Consider the following 26,667-nt stretch of genomic DNA (forward strand, 5'->3'; position numbering starts at 1 on the left):
TGCATCCCTTCCAATGCAGGGATCCTGTCTCTGTGGTCTCACCCTAGGAAACAGGATCAGCGCCTTGCATTCTCCTCCAGCTCCAAAATCAAGCCCAAGGGCCCTTTTCCAAACTACCAGATAACTCTTATATCTCTCCCCTACCTTTCAGGCAGACAGCTTTCTAATGCCTGAACCCTTACTTGAATCCCTTCCTCAGTCTTTAGCAAATACCTGCGAACACACTACAGGCACTTTGGGAGCTGGCGTGTGACAGCTGCTGCCCCTGGTGGTTTTCCTGGGCCCCGGGCCGTTGCAGGCTCCTTGCTAAACTGGTTGATTCTCTAGTTGATGTTTCACTATTCAACCAGGAGCTCCACTGTTTTTATTACACTTCCAGCCAATTATTCACAGTTGTTATACTTTCTCCACGTCAGTTTTGTCACTCCTTTAATTATACCCCAGCATTGCATAGGTGCTTCTACCTCTTAAAGACTATTTTAAAGACGACTCAATTAGAATGTGGGAACATTTTTATCCACACGGTCAAGTGACCTTCAAGCGAGGGAAAAAGAAAGTTGTGCCGGCACCGCACCAGTAAAGAGAACGTCACTTAGGTTGTGTTGTTTATGAGAGGAATCAGGCCATTATCTGCTTTTAAGAGAGACTAGTAAATCTGATGACATACAGCACAGTCTAGTTTAAAAGTGGGACCAGTTAATGGAGAGAAGACAGAGTGGAGGGAAAGAAAGAGGCCCAGAAAAGGACACACAGAGCCAGAATCCGTTATTAATTGGAAGGAATTTTATAAATCATTTTCTCCAACCTCCTCAGTGACTAAGGCGAGGATTGAGACTGGAGAAGTTACAGGATTTGCTTAATATTAATGACAGTAGAGAGGAAATTGGAACCCAGGTTACCCCCGACACTTCCCACCAGAGAGAAACACACGAGATGGGGAATGACAGAGGGAGAGAGGAAGAGCCAGGTAGAGGAATCAGATGCTGAATCTTTTTTCTGCTGTGTTCAACTCACGTGCTCCTTTTAACTTCCAACAGAGCCAGTCACCCCTCTCCTTCCAATACGTTGTTTTGCTTCAATAATTTTAGATGATCTTGGTAGCATTTAGGGAAGAGCTTTACTAGAAAACTTAGTTGTGGAATTGTGATGTGTTTTCTCACAGAACGCTAAAGATTTGGTATGCATATAGAAGAATACTCACTGTTTCAGATCCTTGATTTTTAATCACATAGGCATTGACCAACTGATTTTCTGTCTTAAAAAAATTATGTTAACAGCCGTCGCCAACTGAATTTCTTGCTTTTGTTCTTGGAAAGATTAAGATTATTCAATGTTACGGTGTCTGGAAAATTGTGCTTTTTCAAAAATCAGTATGTATTTCACTGCTCCGAATCTTTTGTTTGCAGATAAAATTGAGTGGGTACATGTATGAGTCATGGGTTCTTATTGCAAATTATTTTTTAGATACAACTTTAAAACTCTTCAGGAATAAAAGGGAATAATTTAAGTCTGAGGTGTATTCCCAAATTAATTTGTACATGTATTTATGTAAATAGGATTCAACCAGATTTAATTTATTTTTCCCAATTCTCAATGCCTGGTGTTCCATTTGTGAAACTATAAGGCTACTGTGTCCAGTGTGGCAGCCATTAGCCACATGTGGCTGTTTCAGTGTAAGTGTATGTTAATTGAAATTAAATAAAATTAAAAATGCATTACCTCAGTCACAGTAGCCACATTTCAAGTGCCCAATAGCCACATATGGCTAGAACTTACTATATTGGATGGCACATCTATAGGACATTTCCATATCTCAAAAAATTTTATTGGACACCATTGCTTAAGGACTAGTAACTGGGAATGTTCCTCTTGGGTACACTTCATTGGTCAAATAACATAAACTAGAAACCACAGGTTCCCTGCACACAGTTTAGAACTCTACCATATGATCCATATGTCAACTTGTTAACCCACGGATTATTTCACAAGTGAGCAGAGCTAATCTCCTTTGAGCTTATGGCTGCTATCAGATGTTGCTCTCAAGAACAGGCAGCTCCTAACATGAGACAGTTTAAAAACTCATGTATAAGTCAACTTGGAATTCAAAAGACATTTGCCCATAGGATAAATGTTGTAAATCACATGACTGAATTTTAGTGCTTTCTGAGATAAAAATTAATGGAAATAATAATCAGCAAATAATCAACAATACAATTTTAGAATTTCAAGCAGGGGATTATAGGTTGTGGAAAGAAATGATAGCCTCCCCTAGAAGGAAGAGATACACAAAGAAAGAAATGATACACACACACAGAATAAAGTTAGATTCTGTTGCTGATTTAATTAACCAGTAAGACAAAATCTTATTGGAAATGAGGTGGCTTCCAGGGCAAGAGCAGATGTGGCATATCTCAGTGGAGCTTCCCTTGACCCCCAGAGTTCCTGTTGGCACAGCCTAGATAAGGAGAGGTCTTCACATGTCTGTAAGCTCAAATCTTGATACATTGCTGCCCTTTTATAATCACGGCTTACACGAGCAATCTGTAAGAACTCACACCAGTGATGCATTTCTGTTTATGGGGCTATTTATAAACATCAGACATTTGTGGACTCTGCTGACAGTCAGCATCACCAATGTAGCACCCTCATCCTGAAAGAAGCAGCAGAGTTAGGGCTGGGAGCCCATGGGTAACTATGCCCGAGAAGGTGCATTTTCCCAAGCCATCCCCTCCCTCTGATTTTATGCTTTTTTATCTGAATCGTTCAAAGACTGAGTTTTGACTGAAGACCATGATCACTAGTGCATCACCCCAGAAAATCACATCATGGAGAAATTTATCTGATCTTAGAAGCTGGTTCTTGAGCAGTAAGGTGGGATGAATTAGAAGAAATAGATGAAAATGTGTGCAGTGATTCTGGAAGAACTTTTGGATAGTTTCAAGAGCTCTCACCATTGATGGTGATGATTATACTGTTTGTTCTTATTTTATTTTCAGACTCACAGCTTTGTTTTGCTCAGCAATAGTAGATCATTACACTGATCATATAAATAGAATCTGTATTTTTCTCACAAGTTGGGGGAGAGGGCAGAGTGAAATATTTTCCAGGGAACATTGAGCAGGAATCGGAAGCAAAGGAGATGGGACTAAAGAGAATGTTTGTGGACATTCTGAGGAGTGAGGAAGGACTGCTCTGAGCTGTGGGGAGGATGTGATGGTCATGGTAACAGTGGAGCGCTGGATGCATTTATGGAGCACTTCATGTACTTTTTGAAATGTTTACATGTATTAGCCCATTTACTGAGTTATTTAATAGATTCAGTTAACTAGTTAACTCATTTAACTTTTTATCTTAAATGTGAGACAGAAAAAAAGTTGAATAGGAACATGAATTCCTTGAGAGAAAGATTATAATAAGAAAGATATTATTCTCTCACCTCAGATAATGAAGTTGTCAGCGTAACAGTTTCAGGGCTAAGCAACCAGCTCTTTGCCCTGTAGCACACTTAGCATTCAAGATGTAGGAGGCAGTTGAAAATCCTGCTTTCTTGTTTGTCTTTAAAGGAAGGCCAGATGAGATCAGTTATGTAGATCATCTTTGAGAATCCAAAGAAGGCTATAGGTAATATGCATGATACCAAATTTTACATATAATCAGAGAGAAATATTAGCTCTCAGGTGTATCAATCAGGATGTGCTGTAGTTAAAAAAAAAAAAAAACCTAGAGGCTGTGACAACGAGAGTGCCTCCTTGCCCGTGATAGATGTTCATCTTGGATTAGCTTAGAGCTCTGCTCCAGCAGTCCTCATTCAAGAATCCGAGCTGCTGCATCCTGCACCCCATCTGGGGCACTACTGGTTTCTGGGCTATGAAAGGCAACATGGCAGATCACATACTGGCTCCTGGGGCTTCCCGTTGAAATTGGCACACAATTTCCATTCACATTTCATTGTCAAGCCAGATACCACGTGTAATCTTTCATGTGCTGAGAATAAAAAATTCAAATTTCAGTGAACAGACAATAACAACTACCACATTTGGTCAGGAACCCCTGAACTAGGTGATCTCTAGGTTCCTTGGCAGTTCGGGGTTTCTGTGAGTCCAGGTTAACCTATATTATGCTTATTCAGAGGTTTATGTGTCTAAATGATAAGTCTACGTGTCTAAATGATAGACACCAATTCCCCTCCAATCAAGGGTCATCTTTATAACTGGGACAAGAGAGCCTTCTCCTTATAGTGTCCGAGCAGACCCTTGTGGACTATTGCCTCAACCTGGAGTGAGAACTGAGGAATCGAATGATTCTCTCCGTGGTGCCCCTAGGGGCTTCCTCCTAGAGAGATTTGGTTCCTCATTGGCAAAGTTATCTCAGCAATTTACACATAATGAGCTTGGACCAGACAGCTGTTAATATTCCTTCCAACCCTGAAACTTTATGTTCTCGGCAAGTGCCTGTTATTATTGAATACTGGATGACCAAATTTTAGATTGGTCGAGCAAAGTGTATTTCAGGGAAAAGAAGTCTAGGAAAGTGGCCATGAGAAAGTCTAAGCAAGAGATCAGTAGCCTCCAAAGGCTGGTGTAGGTCCCCAGCATCACCAGGTGCCTACCACGGCACTGCAGGCCCCAGTGACTTTAGCCCCTTCGTAATCTCCACCAGCCCTTTTTTCTTAGTTATACACATTTGACATTTTCTCAGTGTTTTGGAGAGTGCTGGTCAGAGGCAGCTGTAAGAGGAGTTGCCTTGTCAGCCTCCTTCCAACCAGAGTGCCTCCCTTCGTGCCTCTTTTATAGAAAGTCTGTGCCACCATGGACTGCCTTCATTTTAAAGATGTGAAAACTGAACTGAAGAGAGGGGCTGAAATTGCTGAACAAAAAGGCCAGCTGGCGGCAGGGTCAGCCACTCATTTCCCTGAGACGCATGAGTCAATTGCAAGACCTGTGTTTGGGGCCTGGGATTCATCCAGAGATCTCCCAAGAAATCATCTTTCTGGATCTTTTACCTCAAGATACTCTACTTCCTCTTTTATTTTTCTTCATTCATGAATTTGACCTCTTGTTGCAAGAAAAGGTCATGTTCACTCATAAGGTCTGCCTGCTTAAGGGACGTATGGACTCACGTCTTAATGCCACTCACCTTCTGCTGGTACCTTAGCTTGGCGTATTCCGCCTAACGATGTACTGAAGGTACTTTGCTAATCATTCTCACCCTTTCTGCTTTTTCTGCCAGTTAAGATTATAATAGTGTCTTACGGCAGGCTTTTTAAAGAATGAGGGCCCTGTGAATGACGATCTCTCTGTTTCTTTCTACAGTTCCTTATCAGCAGAATCCTTACAATCCCCGAGGCAGCTCCAATGTCATCCAGTGCTACCGATGCGGAGACACCTGCAAAGGGGAGGTGGTTCGTGTCCACAATAACCACTTCCACATCAGATGCTTCACCTGTCAAGGTAGGAAGTCTGATTTCCCAACCTCCTTCTCAGGTTCCTGGCCATTCTCTCACCCCAGGACGTGCCACAGGGCAGGCAGAACAAACACAGGCAGCTGAGATACCTATAAAGGCCTAAAGAGACCTCCCTTGAGCTGTCCTTCCTTGAGTTGTGAGAATTCTCCCTTAAGCAGCGTGGTGTGAAGAGAGAGCCAAGGGTGAGGGTGGTGGTGTGATGTGGAGGAAGGAGGGGGTCTGGTGACCCAGCGTGGAAGTGCTGACCCAGAAGGAGGAAGGCAGTTCTGCAAGCTAACGTTCCATATCTGAGACGACTCCTGGTTTGTGCCTGTAAATAAGTTTGAGAGTCAATGAAAGAGCACGCTGTCCTGGCTAAAATGTGGCATTGCTCTGAGGTAAGTGTGAGGATTCTCAAAGATTAGGCTTAACAAAGGGGAAGGTACTTCGTTTTTTGTTTTTTTTTTTTTTTTGATTGAAGTACAGTCAGTTACAGTGTGTCCATTTCTGGTGTACAGCACAAGGTCCCAGTCATGTATATACACACATATATTCATCTTCTTATTCTTTATCATTAAAGGTTATTACAAAATATTGAATATAGTTCCCTGTGCTGTACAGAAGAAATCTGATTTTTTTAATCTATTTTTATATATAGTGGCTAACATATGCAAATCTCAAACTCTCAAATTTATCCCTTCCCACACCCTTTCCCCTAGTAACCATAAGATTGTTTACTATGTCTGCGAGCCTGTTTCTGTCTTGTAGATAGATGAGTTCATTAGTGTCCTGTTTTTTCTTTTTTTTTAAATTCCACGTATGAGTGAAAACATATAGTATTTTTCTTACTCTTTCTGGCTTACTTCACTTAGAAAGATGATCTCTAGGTCCATCTATGTTGCTGCAAAAGGCATTATTTTACTCTTTTTTATGGCTGAGTAGTATTTTGTTGTATAAATTTACCACAGCTTCTTTATCCAGTCGTCTGTCAGTGGACATTTAGGTTGTTTTCAAGTCTTGGCTATTGTAAGTAGTGCTGCTGTGAACATTAGGGTGCATGTATCTTTTCGAATTAGAGTTCCCTCCAGATATATGCCCAGGAGTGGGATTGCTGGATCATGTGGTAAGTCTATTTTTAGTCTTTTGAGGAATCTCCATACTGTTTTCCATAATGACTGCACCAAACTACATTCCTACCAACAGTGTAGGAGGATTCCCTTTTTGCCACACCCTCTCACACATCTATCATTTGTGGACTTTTAAATGGTGGCCATTCTGACTGGTGTGTGGTGATACCTCATTGTGGTTTTGATTTGCATTTCTCTGATAATTAGTAATTTGAGCATTTTTTCATGTGCCTGTTGGCTATTTGTATGTCTTCATTGGAGAATTGTTTAGGTCTTCTGCCCATTTTTGGATTGGATTGTTTGGGGTTTTTTGTTACTAAGTTTGTATATGCTGTTTATATATTCTGGAAATTAAACCTTTGTCAGTCGCATCATTTGCAAATATTTTCTCCCATTCCATAGGTTGTCTTTTTGTTTTGCTTATGGATTCCTTTGCTGTGCAAAAACTGATAAGTTTAATTAGGTCTGATTTGTCTATTTTTGCTTTTATTTCTATTGCGTGGGTAAACTACCCTAGGAGAATATTGCTAAGATTTATGTCAGAGAATGTTTTGCCTATGTTTTATTCTAGAAGGTTTATTTTATATTTAAGTCCTTAAGCCATTTTAAGTTTATTTTTGTGTATGGTGTCAGGGAGTGTTTTAACTTCATTGATTTACATGTGGATGTCCAGTTTTCCCAACACCACTTGCTGAACAGACTGTCTTTTTGCCATTGTATATTCTTGTCTCCTTGTTGAAGATTAATTGACTGTAGGTCTTTGGGTTTATTTCTAGGCTCTCTGTTCTGTTCCATTGATCCATATGTCTGTGTTTATGCCAATACCATGCTGTTTTAATTACTGTAGCTCTGTAATATTTTCTGAAGCCTAGGAGGGTTATTCCTCCAGTTTCATTCTTTTTCTTCAATATTGCTTTGGTAATTCTGGGTCTTTTGTGATTCCATATAAATTTTAGGGTTATTCTAATTCTATGAAAAATGTCATGGGTAATTTGATAGGGATTGCATTAAATCTGTAGATTGCCTTGGGCAGTATGACCATTTTAACAATATTGATTCTTCCAATCCAAAAGCATGGGATATTTTTCCATTTTTTAGAGTCATCTTTAATTTCCTTAATCAGTATTTTGTAGTTCTCCCTGTATAAGTCTTTCACCTCCTTGGTCAGATTTATTCCTAAGTATTTTATTGTTTTTGATGTGATTTTTAAAAGGATTGTTTCTTTACTTTCTTTTCCTGCTATTTCATTGCTAGTGTAAAGAAATGCAACTGATTTCTGTATGTTAATCTTATATCCTGCTACCTGACCTTTATCAGCTCTAGTAGTTTTTGTGTGGAGCTTTTAGGGTTTTCTATATACAGTATCATGTCTTCTGCATATGGTCCCAATTTTACCTTGAGAAGGTACTTCTTGACCTCAGTAGGGTTTATAATTTAGGAGCAGATGGTTGCTGGGTTCCCTCTAATTGTGACAGCTTATCCATAGCTAATTTATAGAACCCTAGACTCAACCAAGCTAGGAGTTCCCAAAGAAGAAGGCTCGCTAGTGGCAGGATCCTAGGAAGAGGGACTCAGCTGAAGGAGCCTGGAGAACCCTCTGGCCCAAACAGGGTGATGCTCCCTGCCCCAGTGTCCTTGGCAAATGCCACTCCTGCCTCCACTTCTTGACCTTTTCTTCCAGGCTTTCTGTTTTACAGAGCAGCCATTCTGATGTCGGATTGTCCTCTGGATTTAGAAAATGTTTGACCAAAAACCTATAATTTCCTCTGTGGGTTTTAGATTTGTCCTCATGGAGTTTGGTGAGCACTGTGTGATTGCTTTTCCCTGGGGCCGCCAAGTCTGCCCCGTGCCCAGTTAAATTGCACATCCTTAAACTAGGCCTCATCTGAAATGATTCCAACTTGTATCATCATGCTGGAGTCTTCCCCCTTGATCCGCTTTTGGTTTGTCACTATCATTCCTAAAAGCCTAATGCCCAGGACGGACCACAGTTGTCAAGGTCTCCAAGTACAGCAAGGTGCACATCCCTTTAATGTGACTGATGTTGAATTAACTTCCTAAGGAACCACTTCACACCACGCTGGGGTCCGTTGAAACCCCAGATCTTTTCATTTTAGTACCTGTTTCCAACCTCAGCCTCACATATCTGAGATTGACTTTCTCTGCCATTGAGTAAAATCCCAGATTTCTTTCCTCAGGATCTAACTGGACTCTATACTGAGCAAATAAATTCCATAGTCATATTCCCTAATTTGTTCCATGGAAGCTTATATGGGATATATTTTAATTGATATGATTTAAATTTTATGTTGAGAATTGGCAAACCCCCTTGTTGCAAGTTGACCTGCAAGAGTGTCTTAGTGAGTGACCATCGTTAACATCCCTACACATTGAGACAGGACAAAGTGTAATAAAATTGTTGTAAGGAGGTTTGAGCTATGACTCTGCAAATATATTCTTAAGAGATTGGATTTGTTACCTTTTACTTTAAGCCAAAATTTAATGGCTTAAAGCAATCTTCTGCGTAGCTCATGACTCTCTGGGTTGGCTGAGCAGTTCTTCCAATCTGAGCTGGCTCTGCTCTTGTCTGCTCACCTCGTTGTGATTTATGAGGGCTCAGCTGGCAGTGGTTGGCAGGCATTTGACCTGAGTGTCTCCATATGGCTTCTCATCCTCCAGAGGGCTGGCTTGGACTCGTCTGCATGGTGGTCTCAGGGATCCAAATGCAACAAGAGAACAGGCTTCAGTAAGCAAGACCTTTTCAAGCCTCAGCATGTGTTGTACTTGTTAATGTCCCAGTGGCCAAAACAAGTTAAATGGCCAAGCCAGACTCAAGATTGTGGAGAAACAAATGTTGCCTTTTGTGGGAGGATCTGCAGCTTCAGATTTCAAGAATGTGAACACAGAGAAGGGACGAATTTGGCATTTTGACAGTCTACCGTAGGGAGGTTAGATAAACCCTTTTAATGGAGGTTTTAAGAACAAAAAAGACTGTTATTTTTCTGCATATTTTCAACGTCAGCTTGCTGAGAGAGGATTTTTGTTTCCAGCAGTAACCAATATAGGGATTAGTTGCCCTCAATTAGTTGCCTTCTCATTTGAAAAATCTAAAATCTCTTATGAATTTCTTTTATGACCCTTTTAATGTGCACTTGAAAGGAAGGAATCTGCAGAGGTGAAAAAATTTTTTTAAAAAAGCAGAAATCCTGGTGTGACTGCCAATGCCAGGTTTAATCCTGATGGTTTATGCTAAATCTTAAGGCCTTGAACTTTTACCTTGATGACTATATGGATCATGAGAACAGGAGTCAGAGCCGAGAGCCTGATCAAAGTAGGATTCTAACAGGAGGCCTGTGAGTAACGCTGAGATTTCCCCCTACAGAGAGCTTCCTCTCAGTGTCTAGATGGATGAGAAGTAAACTGGAGAAGGAAACAGCATAGAAAGTTGGCCTGTACCAAATTCAGCACTGGGTAGAAAAGAATAACACTGAATCAAAATGCCTGTCCACGACCCATCCCTTACATGGACTCACATTTTATTTTCATGCTGTATGTTTGGCTTTTTTAAAATTGAAACAGAGAATTTACAAGAAAGTGGCCCCATACTTCACAAATAGCAGAAGAAAATGGTAATCCTCTATGGAGGAATTCAGCTTTATTCTAACCTCCGAGAATTCCTACAGATAACACCATTAGCAAAATGAGTAACTCACGGTCAAAAACACACAAATCGTACTGGGGGAGAGCCAGCAGAAACAATGGAGAACCTCAGAGACTTCATAGATTGGAATTTTCTGACATTATATAATAATTACTTTCAATACATTTAAACGAGCCAGAAAAATGAGCAAGAAACAACACATTATAATAAATAGCACAGCAGATTTGAAAAGGAAACAAATAACGTATATTTTAGAAATAAAAAATATAATATTTGAAATTAAAAACTCAGCGTATGGATTAAATAGCAGATCAAATGTTGCTGAAGGGAGAATTAAAAAGCTGTAAGATTTAGTGAAGAGAGGGGTATATACGTATAGCCCCCAAATATAAGAAAGTGGTAAAAATAAAAGAGACGTTTGTACACGGAGAATATAGTGAGGTCTGACTGTATCTAATCAGAGTTCTAGAGATGTGTAACAGAGAATGTGAGTGGGAGGACAGTGTTTGAAGAGATAACATCTGTGAATTATCTAGAGCTGATGAAAGACAGATCCTTGGAAACTTAATAAATCCCAGTACAAAAATATAAAAGAATTCGACCTACACACATCATAGTGAAACTGCAGATCACCAGAAACAAAAAATCATCACGAAAGTGCCAGAGAGAAAAGACCGATCTTCTGTATATGAATGGTAAATAAGCTGACATCTGAGGTTTTGACCGCGACAAGGAAATCAGAAAACAGTGGAATAATGCCTTTATGTACTATAAGAAATAACTGTAAATTTAGGGTTATGTATTTAGCAAAAGTGTCTTTCAAGGACAAAGGCAGACCCACCGCTAACTCATACTTAATGGTGAAAGGCTGACTGCTTCCCTGTGAGATCAAAAAGAAGAAAAGAATGTCTGCTTTCCCCTCTTCTGTTCAGCACTGTACTGCAGGTTCGTGCCGGGTCAGTTAGGCAAGAAAATGAAATAGAAAGGCACCCAGATTGAAAAAGAAGAAGTAAGAGTGTTTGTACATGACATGATCTTGTATATAACAAATCCGAAGGAATGTACTAAAAACTATTAGAACTAGCAAACGAGTTCATCAGGGTTCAGGGGTACGAGATCAATATACCAAAATCCATTGTATTTCTATGCACTTGTAGTGAACAATCTGAAAATAAAATTGAGAAAACAGTTCCATTTACAGTAGCATAAAAATAAATGTAACAAAATACAAAAGTTATACTTTGAAAACTGTAAAATACTAAAGAAGATCTAAATAAATGAAAAGATATCCCACATTTGTGGGTCTTAAGTCAATATTGTGAAGATGGCGGTAGTCTTTAGATTGATCTGCAGATTGGTGCTGTCTTAGCTCAGACTGCTGTAACAAAATAACATAGACAGGCTAGCTTAAACAACAGTAATTTATTTTTTCACAGTTCTGGAGGCTGGAAGTCCAAGATCAAGGTGCCAGCATAGTCGGGTTCTTTGGAGAGCTCCCTGCCCGGCTTGTAGACAACCACCTTCTCACTGTGTCCTCCCATGTCAGGGAGAGAGAGAGAGAGAGAGAAGCTTGCTGGTGTCTCTTCTAGTAAAGGCACTGATCCCATAATGAAGGTCCCATCCTCATGACCTCATCTAAACCTCACTGTCTCCTAAAGGTCACCAATCTAAATACCGTCACTTTAGGGCTTGCGGCTTCAACATATGAATTTGGGGGAGGACACTCTTCAGTTTATAGCAAATGTAGCCCCTATAAAAATCCCCACTGGCTTCTTTGCAGAAATTGGCAAACTGATTCTAAAATGCGTATGGAATCAGAAGGGAAGGGACATAGCCAAAGCAATCTTGAAAAAGAAGAACAAAATTGGAGGACTCAAACTTCCCACTTTCAAAACTTACTACAACGCTACCATAAATAAGACAATGTGGTGGCAACCCAAAGATAGACATATAGATCAGTAGAATAGAATTGAGAACTTAGAAATAAACCCTTGTATTTGTGGTCAGTTGACTTTCAACAAGGGTGCCAAACTAATTCAGTAGGGAAGGAATAGTCTTCAACAAATGATGCTAGGAAAACTGAACATATATATGCAAACCAAAAAAATGAAGTTGCATTCTTCTTCAACTCAAAATAAGTCAAAAACCTAAATATAAGAGTTAAAACTATAGAACTCTTAAGAGAAAATACAGTAGTAAATCTTTGTGACCTTGAGTTAGGCAAAACCTTCTTAGATAAGACACAAAAAAACACAGACAATTAAAAATTTGATAAAATGAACATCATCAAAATTAAAAACTTATGTTTCAGAATATTCCATGAAGAATGTAGGAAGTCTGGGGAGGGTATAGCTTGGTGGTAGAGTGCTTGCTTAGCATGCACAAGGTCCTGGGTTCAACTCCCAGTACCTCTGATTGATTGATTGATTGATTGATTGATAAATCAATCTAATTACCTCCCCCACCAAAATAAATTTTTTAAAGAATGTGAAAATCAACCCACAGAATAGGAGATAAAATTTGCAAATCATATATCTGCCAGAAGTCTTATATATCTAAACTACGTAAAGAATCTTTTACAACTTAATAATAAAAAGACAACCCAGTTTCAAAAAGGGCAAAGTATATGAATAGACATTTCTCCAAAGACATTTATATAAAAGTTATATAAAAGTTTATATAAAAGTTATATAAATGTCCAATAAGCACACGAAAAAATGATCAACATCATTAGCCATCAATGAAATGCATATCAAACCACCATGAGATACACGTCATGCACACTCAGATGGCTGTAATCAGAAAAAGACAGATAATACAAGTGTTGGTGAGATTGTGGAGGAATTGGAACGTCAGACATTACTGGTGGGAATGTAAAATATGTAGCTGCTTTGGAAAAGAGTCTTGCAGTTCCTCTAGGTGTAAAGGTAGAGTTACCACATAACCCCAAGAATTCTAAATTCCACTTCTAGATACATGCTCAAGAGAAATGAAAACATGTCCATACAAAAACTTGTACATGAATGTTCCTAGCAATATTACTCATAAAGCCAAAAATACAAAACAGTTCAAATATCCATCAGCCAATGAATACATAAGCACAATGTGGTATAATCCATACATTGGAATATTGTTCAGCAATAGAAAAGAAAACTCAGATGGTGTACAAGAATATAATAAGATTCTCAGTTTTCATTAACCATCAGGGAAGTGAAATTGAAAACCACGATAAGATATCACTTCACCTCCACTGTGTTGACTAAAGATAAGAAGTCAGGTGTTAAACCAGTGTTGTGATAATATAGATCAGTGAGAACTGCTGGTGGGAATATAAATGGGAAAAAATTTTTGGAAAACAGTGAGGCATCACCTCACAAATACAAGAATGTTCAAAGCAAAATTTCCATAAAGGAGGAAAAAAAGCACAGGCAGCTCAGATGTCCTTCAGCAGTGGACTAGATCGACTGTGACGTAATCAGACGGCGGAATCTAGCACAGCAGTGACAATGAGTGACGGGTGATCGCCTGCTTTGATGTGGATGAGTCTCAGAAACATAATACTAGAGAATGAAGCAGTAAATCTACACAGAAGGGCAAATGCAGTACGATTCCATCAATGTCAAGTTCAAAAACAGGGAAAACTAAACAATATATTGTTTGTGGATACCTCATAGGTGGTAAAGCTGTAAAGAAAAGCAAGAGAATGATCAACTCACAGTTCAGGACAGTGTGGGAGGCGGGTGCTCTTAGGGAGACAGAAACAGGCTTCCAAGGTGCTGATAATGTTCTGTTTCCTAAACGTGGCAGTGGGGACCTGGGAGCGTATTTTATTATCATTCTTTACCCTGTACGTATTTGCTACCTTTTCTGTATGCATAATATATTTCACAATTTAAATGTTTAAAATAATGAGTGAGCACGCCCTCAGGGGCCCTTCTAACACTTTGGTTTTGGAATTCCATAAGACTGTCTCGTTTGAAAAGTTGAAGATCAATAGAATTCTATGACAGAATCCTAGACTCTCAGCTCTGGATGTGTCCTCAGTTAGCACATAGCCCACTCATTTTACAGATGAGGCAACTAAGCTCAGCGGGGTGAGGTCACTTTTTCAAAGTCACACAGCACCGGAGTGATAGAATAGGAATGTGGATGAGTGTCCAGTGACCAGTTAAACAGTACATTTTCCCCTGAAACGTGGCCGGGCTGTGTGCAAGGCCTCTTTCTAGGCATTAGTGGTACAGTGAGCATTCATTCTGGACTTTCTCAAAGCAGTTCTGACTTCTCATACTCTCTTCCGTTGTTAAATCATATGATCTTTTTTTAAATTAACAGACTTCATTTTTTTGATTCACAGAATGACGACTGCCTAGGGTATATTAATTCCACACCAGTTCCATGCTGCAGACCCTCTCCATGGCCTTTCCTGTTATTTGAATGTGGGGCTTTGCTCAGCCTCAGATACATCTGCTGTGCTGGCCCAGTTGGCCTTCCACCCCGTGTTCCCCACTGTATTTCCAGCTGCCCCTGAGATTCTTATCAACCTTTACATCCTTTCTACCAAAAACTTCCTCCTTCAGCTCCTTGGGGGAAATGAAGGAACTGATTGTTCCAAGTTTTCCAGTGGCCTCCAGGTTTTCTCCGCTGGGAAAGGTGGCTCTGGGAATGGAGTTGGCAGGGGACACAGAGGAGAGAAAAGAAGGGGGAAAAACAGGAGCTGTTTCCAATGAGGTTGTAGGCCATGGCCTAACTAATTCCACAGCCATGAAGTCAATTGATCTGCCACCTGCACACCCCAGAACAGCCTGTTCTCTGGCCTTGTCTGCCCTCCAGACCAGGCATTGTCTGACGTGATGAATTTTCATGAAGGCTGGTGGAAGATGAACCCTTCCCCACCAACCACCACCACCTCCACTCCTACGTCCTGCCTCCCAGCAAGGGTGGTCTCCAGGGGCTGCCAGCTCTGCCTCACAGGGAGTTTAAAGTGTTTAGGTGCATAGTCAGCCCTGAAGGAAGCTCTCCTTCCAGACTCACAGGATGTCAGTGTCAGAAGAAAAGGTCAGGTCATTCCTTGTCCAGCTTCTGTTGTTTTCCATAGAGGTAAGCAGAGGCCCCAGGCAACAGAGGTCCAAGTTCATTGTCGCCCAGAGAGTTAGTGGCAGTGACAAGACCAGAGCCCAGGTGCTCTGACTCCCAGAACACTGCACCTCGCACTGTCCTGCACTGTCCCCTGGTCCCCTGGTGCTGCGACATTTGGAGCTACCCTCCTCCCTCACCTTGGCCCTTTAAGCCTATCTGTGGCCTGCACAGTGAACAAACACTTGTGAAATAACTTCTGGCATTCACTTGAAAGTCCCTCCTACTGTTAACCTGGCTACTTTTGCAAAACAACTTTCCCTGTTAAAGATGAGCTAGTGTTTACTGGGATGATGTCACCCAGTCCAGGCCAGGTCCTTGCAATTACAGGCTTGGAAACTATCTTGGTGGTTCCCTCCACCCCACCCCATGGATCACACTTGATAAAGCTGAATATGCTGACCGCATCTTCAGGAAACCGATGTATAAAACCAGAGTGCCTGTTTATAACATAAACAAGAGGTGTAACTCTCCGTTATACTAGTTCACGTTGCCCTGATCTGCTGCTTCTCTCCCAAAGGCACTCCATGCACAAAGTCAAACGATCAGAGTCACTTGGTGCATGCAGACTAAGAACAAGGGGAGCTGATCATGGGATTTGAACAAGCTCTCCAGTGGCCTTGCCTTCATTGCTGACCAGCCCCTTCCTGGCTGACCCATCAGTGCCTTAGCTGGATCAATACATTCAGCAGTTCCGGTGCCCCTGAGAGCCATTTGATCTCTTAGAAGAAATTTAGCCTCTTTCTGCTCTGCCCATTTTGTGTGTTGATTTCATAACTTCAGTCTCAGAGGGAAATCTCATTTCCCACATTTCTAAGTCCTTTGGGCGAGGGACATCTATAATTCTTTGTTGTTCAGACACCTATAATTATATCCACCTGCTCTTCTATCATCTGCCCTACGTTTCTTCTTACTGCCCACAAGAATATCCCTAAAGACCTTATAAAATCATGTTGCCTCTCTTGGGGGGAAGGATATAGCTCAAGTGGTAGAGCACATGCTTAGCATGCACCAGGGTCCTGGGTTCAATCCCCAGTACCTCCTCTTAAAACAAATTAACCTAATTCCCTCCTCCCCTCCTCCAAAAAATACTATGTAAAAAAAAATTTTAAATCATGTTGCCTCTCTGTTCAAAAGTTGTCAGTACAATTGATCATTTCTGCAGCTGGGTGATGGGGAATCATTATAATCTTCTGTCTAGTTTTGTATATGTCTGAGCATTTTTTAAGTTCTTCACAACTAGGGGGCAAAACTGTTCATGGCCTCTCAGTTTCCCACAAAGCCTAAACATCTTGAACTGAACTTCGCTCCTCGTTCTCCAACTGGCCTGGCAATATTTTCCTATATTATTTCCTTCCACTCCCTAATAACACCGTCCGTACCCCAGCCCCATCTCCACACAAATATCCCTTGCAACTTCCTACCTTTGTGCGTTAGCTCAATCCATTCCTTCAAAGTTCAACTCGGTTGCCGCCTCCTCCAGAAAGCTTTCAGTGATTCCTCACACTCTCAGCACTTGCTACCCATGGCCTATCCCCAATGATGTATGTTCTATAAGGTCTTCCCTCTGCATATACTGTTACGTCTTTGCAATTCAGTGATTGTGTTTTATCATTCCTGCCTGGGAACAGATCCACCTTCTATGACTGTGGTGAAGACACATTATAATCTTCAAACCATATATCCCATTGCCATCCTAAACTGTCTTCACCTAGCATAGGGTCATGCACACAGGAAGTGTCCAGGAAATTTTTAACTGAATGATTCTTTTTTTCAAACTCATGATACCACCAGCTATGTTGCACTGCATGAGCCACAGAGCCTTAAACTTTTCATCCATGTTTTGAGAGGATTGTACAACATTGGTGGTCTCAGTCTGTGTCAGGATTGGCTGGGGAGTATGTTAAAATGCAGGTGCCTGGTCCTCGACCTCAGGGAGTCTGATCAAGGCTCAGGCAGCTGCACCTTAAGAAGCCCACCAGGTGACTGTGATGCAAGCGGTCTTCAGCCATCCTTTAAAGAACCTTGGCCCCAAAGGCCCTTGAGGTCCAGCGAGTCACCCTTCTCTGGCCACTGGTGAGCAAGTCAGACCCCAGTCTCATCCCCATCGAGAGCCTCGTGCTTGTACACCCTCCCTGGACTCATCCTCCTTTGTTTCTGTCCTTGTTTCCCCAAGTGTGTGGCTGTGGCCTGGCCCAGTCTGGCTTCTTCTTCAAGAACCAGGAGTACATCTGCACGCAGGATTACCAGCAGCTTTATGGCACCCGCTGTGACAGCTGCCGGGACTTCATCACGGGCGAGGTCATCTCTGCACTGGGGCGCACCTACCACCCCAAGTGCTTTGTGTGCAGCTTGTGCAGGTGAGCGGATGACCGGTGGGGGCTGGACTCTCTGCCTGGGCCCCTGGCACAGGGAAGAAATGGCCTTTCCCAGGCTGATCTGGGAGTTGCATGGCTTTATGCTGGACACTTGGATTTCTAGAATCTCAGGAGTGGAAGGATCTGACAGGCCAGTGGCTGTCAAACCTTTTAGCAGCTGAATCCTGTTTGTCCAGTGTGATCTAATGGAAAACACTAGCTTGTCCTGCAATGAAGCCAGAGTGAGGATCTGAGCCCCCACACTTAGCCTTCCACTTCCCATCAAAAGGCCCCAGAGGAACCACTGAGTCTCCTGACCTCTCAAAACTCAGTTTGGAAACCACAGATCTGGCTCCAGCTCCTCTGCCCACAGCCACATGTGGTCTCAGGATATCTGTTTATAGCCTCCTCCATGACCCTGGCAGGTGATCCCGTCTCTGTAAGCCTCAGCTTCATTGGTAACATAGGCTTCAAAACCAGTCCAAGCTTCACTGGGTTTTCATGAAGAGAAATGAAATGGTGTGCAGACCTTAGCTCAGTGACTGGTTCATAATTGTATCTGCTTTTATTATTCTTTTCATTATCGTAATGATAATCATCTAGCCTCTCAAGACATCCAAGAGGTGATGGAAAGCTCACCCCTTCCCTCCTCCCGACCCCCAGAGTTCCAGTCACTTCTTAACTTAGCAAATGTACATTAAGGGCCCACTGTATGCCAAGCACCACATTAAGGAGATGAAAAAATTAAGAAAACCTCCACTCTGCCCACCAATAACGTTAAAATTTAATGGCTTGCTCTGATTAAGTCATAAGTAAAGCATGATTGGAGTACACGTGTGCAATTTTTTAAATGGGAAAGTAATTTATAGATCAACTGTTCTCCCCATAAAATAACCACCTGTTAGTCACCAGTAGGAGTAACTAACCAATTAGAGTTTCTGATTGAGACCAACAACACGGTGCATAAGACAGTATAGTCACCCAGTGGAATTCATTCATCCATCCAGCCCTTAATACCTGGGCCTTAGGTCCTGGAATCCCAAACCCATTGGAATTTTGCACATTGGGGTCCGTGAGGTATAAAGTGAAGGTTTTGTGAAGCTCCGTGAGGATGAGGCGCCTTCCCAAGGTCACGCCGTGCCCTTTTACTGTGAGTCAGTGCCCGGGCTGTAACGAGTTCACGGCTTCCCTCTCTCCCCGGCACTCCCTCCATTGTCCATGTTGCTGACGTAAAGGCGTGGAGCCACTGCAGGCTTTGTGAGGGTGGGGGGTGTGCTCAGAGCCAATATTAACAGGCATCCCAGACTGCACAAGCAAGAGCAGCTGCACCACGGGGTGGGCTGTGCTGGAGCTTCTAGATGGGTTATATTTAGTTAGGGAGGCAGGCCATGTGCGAGCTTGAGCCCCTGCGCCGAGGAACTCAAACTGCGCAAGTGCAGGCGACCAGAGGAAGAGTTTGTTTGTGGACATCTGAACTTCCTAGGGAGTAAAAGGGAATTTTTAGCAAGTTTGGGAGTTGAATGAGTTCTTCCTGACATATGGGGGCAGGTCAAGTTGGGGCGGAAAAATGTCCCTCCAGGAAGACACAGTACCTCTGAGAGGATTTTTTAGCCTCTTCGTTGTACAGAAGAGAAATGTAAGCTCAGATGAGTGTCCTGATTTTCCCCGTGTTTAAAAATCATGTAAATGGCCCGACTGGGTCTCCAGTTCCAGTCCTGGCCCTTGTTGAGTGGTTTATTCAGCCTGGCCTTTTGGAAAGCACTTGAATGTACCTGGCGCTCTACATGTGTTCTGTGTGTTGTCAGGTCACTGATACACACACAATCCCCCTGCAGAGGAAGTGTTCAATTTCTCCTTCATCCCCCTTGCAGGAAGCCTTTCCCCATTGGAGACAAGGTGACCTTCAGTGGGAAGGAATGCTTGTGTCAGACGTGTTCCCAGTCCATGACCAGCAGTAAACCCATCAAGATCCGTGGACCGAGCCGTGAGTCGTCCCCACTGCGCGCCTCCCTGTCCACGTCGCTGTCTCTCAGGGCTCCCCATCCCAGCTTCGTTCACCGCTTCTGCAGCCTGGAGGGAAGTGGGGGAGGTTCCCACCCTGGAGGACTCCTGAAGCATGACCCAGTTGGCATACAGCCCAGACTCACAAGCTTCCTGAAGCACAGATGCGGGGGAAACAGGCTGCCCAACTATAAATAGGGGTGGCCTGTGCCACATATGGCCACTTGGGTGGCTCTCCTGGGATGAGTGGGGCCCCGCTCTTATCTCCCCTCTCGCCCAGGCTCCCAGGGGCATCCCAACAGAGCTGATCAAGTGTTTTCCACCAGTGGCTCTCCAGTTTTACAAACTCCACTGAAAAAAAATACGCAGACATATCTTAAGAAAAGAGAGAACGTGAGAGAACGCCACAAGGGCTGTGCTAGTGTCCCTTAGGGTGTGTTCTGTGGACCACGGCGTCAGCTTCACTGCAGAGCTGGTAGAAATACAGATTTCGAGGCCCACTTTGGATTTGTAGGAATAGAACCTAGAAATCTGTGTCCTTAATAAGCTTCCCGGGTGATTCATTCACTGCTCCTAAGACTGAGAAGCACTGTCTAGGGAGGAAGGGGACACCTGCCGTGCCATCATAAAGGTCATGTTCTGTCACCAAAGCATAGATCTGGGGCTAGAGGAAACTGAGGATCACTTGTGTACCTTGGAACTGTCATTCTAATTTGTGAAACGTCCATTCCACTCAAGTGTGTCTGCTGGTAAGACACTGAAATCACTGTCCCGGATGCCCTTGTCAGGCCGCGTACTGCGTGTGCCCACACACACAGGCCCAGTCCCCTGGGTCTCAGCAAGCCAGGCTAGGCTCCAGGTTCTTTCATGTTAGGTGACACTCTCACTGGCCTCATCGGCAGAATCAATGAAAACCCATTAGCCTCCTGTGCTGCATCTCTGTATAGTGCAGGGGCTGTCAGCCACAGCACCAGCAGAGTCAGCATGCTAGGATGCATCCGACTAAGGAGGATGAGCACAGAACACCCCGAGTCAGCAGGGCTCAGTTCCCGGAGGCTTCACTGGAGTCCACCCACCGTGGTGAGCCAGTGGGGAGGCTCCCTTCCTCGCCCTTCCTTCCTTTCAGTTGAATCAGATCTGTTCCCAGCCCTTCCTTCAGTATCTTCGGTAGCGCTCAAGAACAAGTTGCTGCTCTGAGCAGGTTTCCATCTCAAGGTGGCTGAGTGCACACACTGTTTCATAACTCCTTGAAAGCATCATCCAGAATGACAGCAAGGCCGGGGTGCTGGGATGCAGGACCACAGCCCCATGGTTGATGCTGCTGAGGTGCCCAGACACCAGCGGGACAACGTGTGACACCAGAGCGAGTAGCCAGCTGAAGTGAAGAGGCTGCCAACCTCCTGAGTGACACACAGCAGTCATGTAGCCTCCCTGAGGCTCAGTTTACCCAGCTTTGTGGAAAGCAGATGTATCAGTATTCAGGAATGAAGCTGACATATGTCATAGTGTGTAAAATGCTCTCTAAATATAAAATGAGGGATGCTGTTGGCTTGGAGGTTTAATCTAGAAAACATACCAAAGGAGAACTGAGAATAAGACTCCTGAATCTGTTGTTATTTCGCTTGGCTTGTGTTGTGTGTTACTGTGTGCCTTTGGGATCTCGGACAGGTGTGAGATTTTCTAGGCTGAGTATGGGAGCCCCTCATGGGAGCATGTCCACAGAGAGAGGCTGCTGAATATTTCCACCATAATTCTGCAGATAAGGAGGTGGAAGAAGGCAAGGAAGAGTGAGTACAGGGCAGCAAGTGAGCACATGGGCAGTCTCCCAGGACAAGGCTATGATCATGGTTCATCTTGTTATTCACATCAGTTTGTGGATCTGCAGGGCATGTTGCATAGAAATGCTTTCTCCCCAAAGGTGGTCACTGTCCATGCTGCAAATGCAGGGCAGCCTCCTGACTCAAGGGGCAGTTGGAAGGCCTGCTGAATTCCCCAAGGATGGAGGGAACCAAAGGCAGATTCGAGAGAGTGCTAAGATGAAGAACATATCATGGAAAAGGAAAAAGGAGGAGGAAACATTTGGTGTATTTTTGAGCAACAGGAGTTTGAGGTTTCATCCCTGGACGGTGAATAAAGACATTCTGGAAAAGCAGGAGCAGTATCTACTCAAAGAAGATGAAGAAGAAGACTTAGGAACTGTCAAGAGGAAAGAATCATGTTACTTATTGGAGGCAGAGGAGATGTTTCCTCACAGACCTCACTGAGAAGAACCAGGAGCAGAAACAGCATCACTGTCATCCCACCATCAGGACTACCATCACCACCACCACCACCATCATTACCACCATCTCCACAATCACCACCACCACCGTCATTACCACCATCAGGACTACCATCATCATCACCACCACCATCATTACCACCATCTCTACAATCACCATCACCACCACCATCATTTCCACCATCTCCACAATCACCACCACCAACTCCACCAGCACCATCACCATCACCGTAAGTACCACTATCATCACCACCTCCACCAGCACCATCCCCATCACCAGCACTACCGTTAGGCACCACTGCTAACACTGAATGACTGTTCCTATTGCCAGCACAGACCTCACTGAGAAGAATAAGCAGCAGCATCACCATCACCACCAAAACCACCGCCATCGCGACCGCTAACACTGACTGACCGTTACTGTTGTCAGGCGCTACACCGTGTTTTCCATGTATGACATCTCATTTGATGGTTACAACAACTCTGAGAGAGATAAGAGTAATTGTTTTTACATGAGGAAACAGATTCAGAGAGCATACATGACTTGCCCAGAGTCACACAGATGACGGTCATGGACCTGGAATGTGAGCCCAGGCAGTCTGGCTTTGGAGTCTATTCCCTTAATGCACCCCGTTCCAGAGACATGACTTGCTAATAGGAAGGGTCCTGTCTTCCTGGCTTAGTTGCTTAAAACAAGAGGGGAGCTTGCTATGACTCACCAGCCCACCCATTTTTGATCTAAGTGGAATGAATGACAGTCCAAAAAAACTAAAAATAGCTGTCTGGGGTCTTTAGAGACTCCAGTGAACTGAGGAATTTAGGGGGAACAGGTGGTGGCGGCATACTTCCTGCCAGCTGAAGGTTGTAATTTTGGAATACAGGGGAACGTATGAGGAATGGAGCGGATGGCTGGTTCTGCAGAATCCAGCTTGGGACAGGGTGTGGTTTTCCTGACCCTACTTATTACATCAGACCCATGGGCTCCAGGATGGGGAGCCTGAGGCTCCACCAGTGGCCAAGAGTGAAAGTTGGAAGAAGAAGGAGAAAAAGGTCCTGGTCAATGTGAAGCCAGTACAGCCAGGGGACCAGCAGTGTAACATGGAAAGAAAAACCACCTGGAGAAGTTGTCTCAGAATTTTCAGGACTCCGCAGGCCTTCCCTACATCAGGACTATTGCTTCTGACCTCAGATCAGAAATGAGATAATGCACAGAGTGTGGGTTAAAAACCTGAGAACTTGAAATAACAATGATAACAAGCACTTGTTGGGTACACACGTGCCAAGCACTGTGCTGAGTCCTTCCAGTCCTTACTTCAGTCTATCTTCACGCCTGTGTTGTGAGGGAAATACTCAGATAAGGAAGCTGAGCATTCACGGTCATACAGCCGGGAGGCTGGGGAGCTGGGATTCTCACCTCAGCCAGCCTCTCTCCGCTCACCCTCTCCTCTCAGCCCACCCTCTCGCACTACACTGTACCATCTCCTAAACTTCAACTAAGGTGCCAGCTCATCTTAGATGTATCAGTGCAGCTTGGAAGAGATGGGATTCATCCCTCGAATGTGGTCACAGAGGCTGCAGCTCTTCACAGAAGATTTACTGGAGGGATCGACAGGGGTGCTGGTGGCCAGCCCTGTGTCTATCCCCGTGGAATCCGCAAGTGAGTCTGCTCAGTGACTGACCGTGTCAGACAAGGAGTGTAAGGAGTAAGTGAAGTGTAAGGAGTCGAGGGAAAGAAGGAAACCTTAGCTGTTGTTAATACTTGAAGAAACTGTCGTGTGGGGAAAGAGGTAGATTACTCTTGGCTGCACAAAAGGGAGAGCGTCACAAGGAGTCAGGTCTCAGCTCCATATGAAAAAGACAGTCTCACCTGTCTGAAGGCAAAGCGGACTTCCTCAAGATGGGGCGAGCTGCCCACCCTCTGCCCCTGCAGAGGAAGGTGCCCACCTGCTGAGAGTGCTATGGATTCCTGCATTGGGTGGGACGTTGACCCAATGCTCCATGATCTCTGAGCTCCTATGGAGTCACTTATCCCTATCGAGGAGGCCCACAGTGACACAAGTTCAGCATTTGTGGCCTGGAAAGCTGGACCAGATGCCTGAGCCCTCGGGGTTTTCTATACTGAACATGCATGAGTCACTTCAGATGCCTGTCTGTCTATAAAAGAGGAGGGGGGTACCTGACCTCTCTAAACTCTGACATTCTAAAGACTGTGATTATTGGGGTGGAGTGAGGGTAGACATTCCTGGAGAAAAGAAAGGAAAATAATTAATTCTAAAACTGTTCCCCCTGCTCCCGTTTGAAAGTTTGGAGCTTGAAGCGTTTTGCAGTGGGCGACCTTCCTGCCACCAGCTTGCACTAAGGGATGTTAGAAAAGCACTGTGCAGCCAAGAGGCGGGTAGTGCAGGGACTGCCTGCACACACGCTTCATCAGGGCCCAGAGCCTCCCCACCGCCTGCTGGGCACGCCGCCTTCCTAGACGCAGGGACCCATCATCTCCTCTCCCAAGACTGGCTCCCAGCTGGAAGTGAGAGCTTCGGCCAGCCTCTCCCAGCTTGATATGCTGTCTCTTCTCCCCACTGCTTCCAAGCGTGCATTTGCCTTTGGTGCCAAGAAGGAGGCTCGTCCTCTGGTAAACTTTGCCCCATGACCCTTTCCTCCTCCAAAGTGAGACATCCTGTCGGCTAGGCCTGAATTCCCAGCATCTCCCAAGTACCTTGGATGCTGCCTCCATTTCCTGCCCCTCCCAAGACATTGAGCAACAGGCAGACTTTGCTCCCCCGCCCCCACCATTCTGTTCACCCCAGTGCATGGCCCTGGGTGACAGGGATGGAGAGCGAAGGCACCTTTCTGCTCTGGATCAGTCTCATCAGACTCTGTAACCCTTGCTACCTGGGGAGGCAGATGTTTGGTATATACCACTTTGGGGTGGGGGTGCACGTGGTAAATTCTGTCCTTTGCCCAGGTGCTCTAAGGCCTGCTCTTTTGTGCTCAGTCAGCAGATGTGCTGTGAATTCTTACTGTGTGCCGAGCATAGTGCTGGACGAGAGAATAGACTTAACCCCAACACACACAAATCATAGATGCGGCCCTTGCCGTGTTTGCCTGAGCGAACAAGCCTAATGGTGAGGGAAAATAGATCCTAAGCCTGACTGCTGGAGCGAGGCTTCTCAAACTCTGCTGGGCTTGGAGATCTTGATAAAAGTCAGTCGGTCTGGGTGGGGCCTGCAGCGCTGCACATTTGTGAGCTCCCGGCTGATACTGATGCCGCAGGTCCCCAGGTCACGGAGAGCAGCATGAGCTCAGTTAGAACTTGAGGGCAGGCCAGAGCAGTGCACGGCCCGCTCTGGATGAACCGTGGTCATGATGAGCAGCAGGGAACTTTCTGGAGGAATCTTGGGAGGTCCTTCTTTCTGCCTCACACTGGAACCTCTGGTCTAGAGGCCAGTCCTCCACTGGCCTTTCCCTCATCTGTGCAGAGTCTCTGGACAGATGCCAGTGCCAGGGTAGGGGCTGTTGTGGGGAAAGCTGGCGTTCAGGGAGGGGTTTCTTGGCTCGGGTGTGTGATGAGGGCGGGGGTCAAGGGGCGCGGGGTGCTTTGCTCAACGGCGTCCTCCTGTCTTTGCAGACTGTGCCGGGTGCAAGGAGGAGATCAAGCATGGCCAGTCGCTCCTGGCGCTGGACAAGCAGTGGCACGTCAGCTGCTTCAAATGCCAGACCTGCAGCGTCATCCTCACCGGGGAATACATCAGCAAGTGGGTCTCTCTGCCTCCCCTCCCCCGGCCTGGGCCTCTGCATTCTGCCAGGCCTGGCTGCCTGCGGCCTTGCCTGACTCTCCAACAGTGTCTCCATCCAGTCACCGCACTCTGGCCACACACAGCCCCTCACCCACCTTGGGCCCACACTCGGTGCTTCCTCTGCCTGAGATGCTCTCCCCCTTCTGCACATGCTCACTGCTTCCTTCTTTCTGCTCTCGGGTCCCACACCCTCTCCCCGGAGGTGGCCTCCTACCACCTCTTACGACCTCCAGGCCCCCAACACTGGCCCTCCCAGTGGCCCTCATTCTGCGCATTCATTTCCTTCGTACAGGCCAGCACCATTGACAGTTACATGTTTATCCATGCTCACTTTGTAATAATGATAATCACACTAGCTACCATTTATGGAGTTCTTATTACGTACAAGGAATGTACTAATTGCTGTGTTCAAGTTATCACATTAAACCCCACGACTACTCCTGTGAAAGATCTATCTCTATTTGAAAAGCTGTGGAAACTGAGTCTCAAGTACCTTGTTCCAGTAATTATATTTAGTGTCTGTCCTTGCCGGGGAGGGACTATATTTAATTCACTGCTGCCTTTAGCACAATGCCTGACCCATGGTCAATAATACAGTTGTCGAATGAATTGAGATAAGAGATGGTGGACACACAGCTATGAGGAGAGAGGGCCCAGCCCCCACTGACCTGCACACTGAGCACTAGGCAAGCTCCCCTTGCTGCCAGGCCCTCGTGACCACATTTACACACTCGAGTACCTAAAAGAAATTAGGTCCGCAGGCTCTCAGAGCTTTGACACTTTATGACCCAGATGCTTTCTAGGTGTCACTCTCTGGCCCGATGCTAGGACGTCGCGAGCATGTAAAGTTGTAGCACACGTGGTTTCTGC

General features: G+C 44.5%; 1 protein-coding gene across 6 annotated transcripts in view; it reads left to right on the top strand.

Moving 5' to 3' along the window:
• ABLIM3 (actin binding LIM protein family member 3) overlaps positions 1-26,667 on the top strand; it is a 108,234-nt gene that overhangs the window by 34,743 nt on the left and 46,824 nt on the right. For all 6 annotated transcript variants that reach the window (XR_012505700.1, XR_012505701.1, XR_012505699.1 and 3 more), the window contains 4 exons: positions 5,313-5,450; positions 17,541-17,724; positions 19,593-19,705; positions 25,629-25,755. Coding sequence is in view for 1 of the 6 variants with exons in the window: in XM_074360908.1 (XP_074217009.1) it covers positions 5,313-5,450; positions 17,541-17,724; positions 19,593-19,705; positions 25,629-25,755 (562 nt within the window). In the remaining 5 variants the exon portion in view is untranslated. The remainder of the gene's footprint in view (positions 1-5,312; positions 5,451-17,540; positions 17,725-19,592; positions 19,706-25,628; positions 25,756-26,667) is intronic.

This window comes from Camelus bactrianus, chromosome 3, assembly GCF_048773025.1.
Source record: "Camelus bactrianus isolate YW-2024 breed Bactrian camel chromosome 3, ASM4877302v1, whole genome shotgun sequence".
Classification (NCBI taxonomy): Eukaryota; Metazoa; Chordata; class Mammalia; order Artiodactyla; family Camelidae; genus Camelus; species Camelus bactrianus.